The sequence below is a fragment of the Solanum pennellii genome, chromosome 6 (genome assembly GCF_001406875.1).
Source record: "Solanum pennellii chromosome 6, SPENNV200".
NCBI lineage: Eukaryota > Viridiplantae > Streptophyta > Magnoliopsida > Solanales > Solanaceae > Solanum > Solanum pennellii.
In genome coordinates, this window is record NC_028642.1 from 52123481 (window position 1) to 52131558 (window position 8078).

The window sequence follows — 8078 nt, forward strand, 5'->3', positions numbered from 1 at the left end:
ATGAGAGGGGGGGGGGGGAAGTAATTAGAGTTTAGGAATTTAGTCTATGTGGCAGTGGAACCTTATTGACATGCAATGTGACATTCACATGGCATTTAACAGCTTTTATTGATAAGAAGGGTACTTTTGATCCAATAGTGTGACGGGAAGGATAGTTTTGAGCCGAAATATAGTTTAAGGGTAAATATGAGCTATTTCGGACAGTTTAAGGATATTTTTGACCCTTTCTATTTAGTCTACGTGGCAGTGGAATCCTATTGACATGTAATGTGGCATCCATATGACATCCACGTGACATTTAACAACTTTCGTTAATAAGAATGATATTTTTGACTCAGTAGTATAACGAGAAGGATAGTTTTAAACCGAAATAAAATTTAAGGATATATATAAGCTATTTCGAATAGTTTAACGATATTTTTGATCCTTTTTGCTAACTAAAATAATTTCTCATGAAAAATATTTTGTTAAAATATCAATAATGACTCCCAAAATTAATAATGATGGTGTGTCGTCTCTCCTGTTGGCTCTTACAACCGAAAGCAAAAAACCTAAGTCCCAAATAGAGAGCAAAGATGCAGAGATGGTGCTCTAAGCTCCGGTCCCTCGCCGCTCTCCGTTCAACTCCAAATACCCATCACTACCCTCTTACTCCTTATCGTCTTCTCCACACTGCTACCAATTCCATTATTAACAAACCCTTCACACAGTCAATACTCTCTCCCACCTTTAAACCCCTTTGCCATGGTGGCCCTGTTTCGTTCCCCGCTCACTCGTCTCTCCTCCCTCTTTCTGTAAGTTGCCTTCTTTTTTCATTTTCATCTTATTGGAGTGTGTATTTATATTAAGTTCGTAGGAGTAGTGGGTGCAATGGACCTCCAAACCCCAATTACTTGAAATCTTGGATTTGCCTATGCATATAATGCTTAAAATAGTATAATGTGCTAGTCTAATTGTTATTAATTACGGTCTAAGTGCTGGAAATGGAAGGAAAGACAAAGGGGTTAACCAAAATGTGACCTTGATTTCATATGATTGGTCTTGGGTAGTGTTGAAAATATTGTAGCTTCTCATGTATGTTTATTGTATCTTTCTGTTATTTACTTGTTCAGTAATGATTTCTATTCTGTGTTTATTGGGATTTTCTGTTATTTACTTGTTTAGTGTTGATTGTTGATTTCTAGTTCATGCAAGTGCGGTACATCACTGCGAAACAGAGGAAAAGGAAGTTGAAAAGCAGGAAGCCCATGACTCCAATCACATCAAAAGTCAAGAAAATCAAAATGAAATTTTATTCGTATGTATATGACTTAATTTGATTTGTCTTTAAGTTCGTGTTAGATATTGAAGATAATTAGTACTTGCTACTGGATTAGGTCTTATAAGGACAGATTTCGTGTGATGAAGGATGGCCAGATTAGGCGCTGGAAAGAGGGGAAGAGACACAATGCACATTTAAAGGTTAGCTTTTCTCTTGTTCTTTTGGAAGCTTTGATTAATTAAGCGAAATGCAGTATACATGGACACTCAATTGTTGTTAATATTATCTTAATGCCTGTGAGGTGGTATTTTAGGGTATAATTTCAATCACTTATGTGTTTGACTTGGTACTTGTCTTATTGTTGTTACCAGAAAACTGCTTGACTAAACTGCTTGACAGTTCGACTAATAAGGATCAATAACTAATCCCCCTTGTAACTGTTTACCAGAACTCTTCCAGGGTTTTAGGGGAGGGGTATTGTGAAAAGAAGAATGTTTCTCTGTGAAAGCACTCATCCTTCTTCCCACCATGCAAGCTAATTAGTTAATGTTTAGCAAGGAGTTGGAAGGTTCCTAGCTGTTATTGTTATTGTTACAGTCAAATTCTGTACTGTATGCTTTGCTTTACAACTCCCAAAATGCATTTCTGTTAAAGTCCAGCTATGTAGGAGTTTAAAGTTTGTAAGTTTATTGATTGTTCTAGTGGGAGGTAGTAGGTACCCTGTTGAATTGGTCGAGGTGTGCACAAGCTGGCCTAAAAACAATGGTTTATAAAAGAAATGTTTGTAAACTTCTTGAAATTTTAGGGTTAATTTTGCTCAATTCAGTGAAATGATTTAGCAATCCAGGACTTATTTAGGGTCCAAAGATGTAATGAACTTAAAGCTTACTGCAAATTTTGCGAGGTTTATGTCTTTAGTTGATAATTTGTGATTCCTACCTAGGAGAAAGAAATTAGGGAGTACAGAAGTTTGGTGAGATCTTCAATTTGGAGCTTCCAAATGTTGGAGCCTAAACAGATAAGGAAATGTTGTAAGGAGAATTCTGGGAAGTGAATCTAGATATGAATCAAGAATGAGAAAGGTTGAGGTGGAACAAAAAGGCAACTCGAGGTGCTTGAGAGGACAAAAAGGATGTTGTCAATTGTCATCGAGAAGCCACTATCTAATTGTGGTTGACTAACAAACCATTTGAAAGGAAGTGAAAACAACTAGGAACCAAATAATAAAATGTAGCCTAGAATAAGTAAAAATAAAATCTGAACTAAGAATCCAAGCCTTACAGAAGAGTGCTATAGGACTACAACTATAATGCTGCCACCGTGGTGAATAATGATTCTGCCGCACTTCTTGTCTTCCCATCTGTTCTTCCATCAGCATTCAGCTCTTCTTAGGTTGGAAAAAAGAAGCTGGTGCTCAAGTCTTCACTTTCCATGCTGAGTAGGAATTAGGGAATGTCCTTGTAATCTGTCCATCCTTTCTTCCTTTTCCTTAAGTTGGCTAGCTGAAACAGCTTTATATTAGTCTTTCCAAAATTGCATCTGATACAGTTCCTACGGTAATCATAACTTTTAAGAACATTTTCTCCCCTTCCTCTGGTAAATGATAATATGATTTGATAATATGATTAAAAGGTATCATGCGTGCAAGGTCCTTCATGTCTTCACCTTTATTTGTTATTCCAGCCGAATATGACTTGATGTCCATAAAGCATCCCCAATTAAAATTGTATTTGCGTGCTTCATTGATGACATATTTTTCTTCTTAAAGATTAACTCCGACCGCATAATTGAACCTTAGACAAACTCATACTCGTTATTGAGAAGCAGGTTTTTTTTCCTGCCACAACTCGTATATTTTAGTAAAAAGGGGCCGGACCACAAGTATTTCCATTGTATTCTCCAGACCTGTATATTATTTGTCTGTCTGACTTGTTGAACTTTTATAGAAGAGTTTGAGAGCACTGGTAGTGTCTGAAAAGTTTAATACAATCTTTTAAGAATAGGAAGTAGATCATCTTTATGGGGGATAAATATATTTAACTGGAGGATTATTCTGATATCCTGATCTAATCCTGATGCATCAGAATCAAATTCTTGAAATAGCTCATTTGATCTTCATCACTACTTCGTATTGCTTGAAATTATTAAGATAACTATCTTTATTTTCATCATTAATTTCTTCCTCCATTATATGTGTTCATTAGGATGTTTGGTTTGTCCATCAAGTTTTGTATTGATTTCTTCAACTCCTGTTTTCCGACATGTTTGTGTAGGCCGTCTTTAGTTATGATTCCAAGTAAGACATACGGGATTGTGGAAGTAGGAGTTTTACTTTGATTCATGTGAAAGCCCACATTTCCTAAAGGCAAATAAGGGGAAATGCTTAAAAGGGTTGTTTTTAGCAAAGAATTCAACTGATTAGGAATAGAGGCTTAGTTGATTGAATGGAAGAAGTTCTGGGATACATCATCAGGACCAGAGGCAAAATATCACAGATTTTTTTCTTGATGAGTGAAATTTTATTCATTGCTCCATAAAGTGCTTATGCATTTACATTAAAAGACTTTTCATCCCCTTAATAAAGAAGGGTTTCAAGAATGTGTCTGTTACCTTGTCAAAAAGAAAAGGGGTTCAAGAAAATTGATAAAATATCACAGATAATAAGTTGAGCAATTACAAAGCTATAATAGCTCCTTTTTTTTTTAAATTTTTTTTTTTAAAAGACAACCTTTTTCCTGAAAAAAAAACTGTATTTTCTAATTCTCAAGCTAATTTAGACGAAAGATTGAGGAAGAATATATTTAGGAAGTAGGAAACAGATAATAAAAGTTACTTAAATAATCGAACCAAATTACTTACCAAAAATAAATTCAGCCCAATTAATAAACTGTCCTCTGATCTTAAAGGCACTGTCATTGTAAAAAGTTATCTGATCTATCAACCCAAAGAAAAAAAAAACCTCTGATAGATGCTGCAAAACATATGCCATGTGCTGCTATATACCAACTTAAAAAGTGCCTGGTAAATATGATTCTGTTGCAGTACTAGTTTTGATGCATCTGTCTGTGCATCATTTATCCTCTATATTCTTCACTAGAACACTTCTGTATCCCTTTATTTTTTAGGAGACTTGAATGAATAGGCATTTTAGAAATTATTAAAAATCTTCTTCATCCTGTCTTCTTCCTTTTTTTGGTTCTTTAAGATCTTTTTTCACTTCTTACTGTTTCATTTTCTTCTTTGTCGAGCCCTAAGCAAATCTTTTATATCACTATTCCTGTAGCACTTTCAGCTACATTGCACCCATTCATCATTAGCTCCATGTGTTCAAATTGTGCACCAAAATACAAATTTTTAAGTCTTGGATATACTTGAATAGAACAGAACGGCGAAAGAAAATACATATATCTGATTCAACTAATTTGAGTTTGAGGCCTGATTGATTGATTCATTGGTTGTCATTTGTTTCTTGCCTATCATCTGTCATCACTTTTTCCCTATAAGATATTGGATTGCATATAAATATATAATCAAATGCAAAGACCAATTTCTTGTGAGGAAAGGGATTCTCTGTATACAAGCATTATACGAAAAAGTAGGGAATCTACTTCATAGTTAATTGATAGGTGAGTTTCACAAAGTATATCCGTCCCAAGCCCTGGATAAAGGAGAAGAAATGTGGAGGTTGATTGTTGATGTTGACCACCAGTGTAAAGCTGTCTACCTATTATATATTCTCTGATATTAGCATTAGTAATAAACTGAATCTGAATAGAGGGCATGGATAAATAAGATTTAAAAAGCATACAATAGTTAATTTTGGATTGAGAGACAGTTCATTGGTTGTTTTCTGATGTACACATGTAGCTTGATATGGTGTACACATGTAGCTTTATATGGTAGAAGTCTGCTAGCCTTTATGTGTTATGAAGTTGTGCATTTTGCCTTCAGCGAGTAAGGGCAACATTTGAAACCATTTTTTGGGGTGGGTTGGAGAAAGGGAGGGGGGCAGAATCTTCCTGACGTGAAAAGTGGAAACTTGTGTATTTGGCAAAACATCTCTTTTTTTTGTCGTTGATAATCTTTATGTCTGGCCCAACTTGCATTCACCTAGATTAATTCCACGTGATACCTGCTACCTCTCACCAACATCGATATCAGGAAACCTTGTCCACCAATGCTTGGACCTACGGAAGAAATCTCCCAGTGCTTTTGTGTTTTTGCCTCCACAAGAACCGGAGACCTCATGATTCTCAATCCTCTTCATTGAGCACTAGACTGTTATGCTACTCTCTTGGGTGCGGCAAAACAACTTTTTTTTTTAAAAGTGCAGAAACGTAATTCCTGCCTGCCCTCCAGGCTAGTTATTTATTTGATAATAATAATTGCTTGGACCATAGTAAAATAGTTAGTAACAATATTGTGCATCACAGCTAAATCCAACTCTGTGTGCAGTAATAACAACATTTGATACTAGAAACTTAATCTTGCGATTTCTTAGGCTGAACTAGTCTAACTGCGATTTCTCTTATGTTTAACTATGTTGTAATTCTGCTTGTTCAGAGGAAAAGGAAGTTCAAAATTTCCTTAGCAAGGTGAAGTCTGTTGTGGGATCGCAACTTCTAAATGACTTTCTTTTATGCCTTCATTGAGTGGATTAGGAAGCTATAACTTTTGAGATCACTTGATTTTTGAAGGCAAATCTTTGATTTCCGTGACTTTTGGCCTTCTAAAATTAGTTCCAGCCTAACAACTTTTTGAAGGTGGTCAGCATAGCCCTTGATGCTGAGGAATACAAAATGTTTCCAGTCGAAAATTTAAAAAAAGAGTTCCAGGACTCATGGACTTGATAAGTTTGATCATGTGGTAGATTCTTGGTTGTAGAAATATAGAAAGGTCAAAATTTTCTGGACTAAACTGCCATATTTTCTGTTCATATAAATAAAATGACACACTTATCATTAAAATAGATTCTTGAGCGCTTACATGAAGTTCAGAATCTTCAGTTGAATTATCTGCATGTTGTTGTGTTTGTACACTTGCACTAGTTATGAACTTGAGTCATGACTTCTTCAATGTGGTGCTAAATGAGTTTTATTGTCTGGTGCAGTCTAAGAAATCAAAACGTCGGCTCAGGCAACCTGCTACGGTCCCTTTGGCTTATGCAAAAGTGATGAAGAAGCTCAGTTTCTGTTGAAGCATTTTTAGTTTGATGCTCTTACTGCCAATCTCACTTAGAGTGGCGTTTCTTCTGATCTTGTTGGTTATCCTCTCGAATCAGTGCAGTGTAGAAGTTTTTTTTCAAGGCAAACATGTAACATGTTCTGTTCAGGTCTTTTGTGAAACGTCTATTTTCTTTGGCAAATGGTTATGGAGTTTGATAGTTTTTGTAAGAACAAATAAAAATACAAGAGATGATCTAAGGAGAAAGGTGCAAGGACAAAAAAATTTGTATCAGGTATCCAAGTGAAGAAACAGTCAAGTTCTTTCTTATGAATTAACTTATCTTTATCAAGTCATATGATCTTAATTTGAACCAATCATTTTACTTCTTTTTAGTGATTTGTCAGGAAATGAGATGAATAAACTAGTTTGATTATGTGGTTTTTTTTCTCTCTCATATTTTTAAGTATTTTGCGACAAGATGGCTCATTGAAAATGCGATTCTAAGAAACATATGGACACAATCATCAGGTTTACCATTTATTCAAATTAACGTTCGTAGACCATTCATTTATCATGAAGTTAACGGAAAATGAGCAAAAATGTCCTATCTTATGAAAAATGGTTTACAAATACCTTTCATCCATCTTTTTAGTCAAAGAATATAATTTAATTTTTTGGCTCAAAAATACCCCTCAAACTAACCAAGAAATAATTATTTGCAATTTAAAATAGGTATGTGATGTATTAATCATCTATACTCTCTATACATAATACTTCCTCCGTCCCATTTTACGTGATACCCATGTCTTTTTTGGTTAGTCCAAAAAGTGTCATATTTCCTTATATGATAAGTATTTAAAGGTATAGTTTCTTTCTTACTCTTGTTGGTCCCACTTATTTTTAAAAATAGTACTTAGATACATTTATGAGGAGAGAGAAAAACGAGTCTACTTTTGAAGGGCAATTTGGTAAATATTTTAAAGTCTTCATTTATTTCTTAAACTTCGTACTAGGTCAAATATTGCCACATAAAATGGGACGGAGGGAGTATATAAATATGGTATAAAATTTATATACGTTGTTTATATAAAATTTAATATCTATGTATTATTATACTGACTGATTTTCCCTCCCTAAAATAGTGCTATGTAATTTGATTAATAATCCTCTCTGAAATCTATTTATTATTATTAGTGGAAAAGAAATTAAAATATATCAATTTTACCGCCTTTAAATTATGCTCTTTAATTTGATTAATAATTTATTTCGCAAAATTCTTGTTCAAGAAATTTATTTAGGAAAATAAAAGCAAAAAAAAAAAAACAGGAAAACAGACGAGAAGAATAGTGTAGAAGCTATAGTTAAATTTTGAAACTATTTAGAAACTTTCTTATTTTAAGAAACTTTGTGGATCCATTTTGGTAAGTAAGGTTTAATCCAAATTAAAATAGAATTAGATTACTATATATAAATTACTCTCGTTAGTAATAGTAGGTCATAATATCTGCCCCATCCAATTCATAATTAATTTTCAATGGCGGAATTATTGTGGTAGAGAGGCACAACTCTTGGTCAAGGTAATTTCGGTGTCGTCTCGTTAGCTTCTACCTCCAATGCACTATTTCATGGCGTTACTCTTCCCTCTCTTATT

The 8078-nt window shown here is 34.3% G+C and overlaps 1 protein-coding gene across 1 annotated transcript; it reads left to right on the forward strand.

Moving 5' to 3' along the window:
• The first annotated feature begins 504 nt into the window (after window positions 1-504).
• LOC107021359 lies at window positions 505-6860 on the forward strand. Its single transcript, XM_015222003.2, has 4 exons — window positions 505-794; window positions 1185-1297; window positions 1377-1461; window positions 6372-6860. Exons 1-4 carry the CDS (start codon window positions 576-578, stop codon window positions 6456-6458), a joined length of 504 nt encoding a protein of 167 aa, XP_015077489.1. The 5' UTR covers window positions 505-575; the 3' UTR covers window positions 6459-6860.
• The last annotated feature ends 1218 nt before the right edge of the window (window positions 6861-8078 follow it).

Coding starts and splice junctions, on each gene's coding strand:
- LOC107021359 (XM_015222003.2), top strand. CDS start 576: ATGCAGAGATGGTGCTCTAAGCTCCGGTCCCTCGCCGCTCTCCGTTCA. Junction 795..1,184: donor CGTCTCTCCTCCCTCTTTCT/GTAAGTTGCCTT, acceptor GTTGATTTCTAG/TTCATGCAAGTGCGGTACAT. Junction 1,462..6,371: donor GACACAATGCACATTTAAAG/GTTAGCTTTTCT, acceptor TGTCTGGTGCAG/TCTAAGAAATCAAAACGTCG.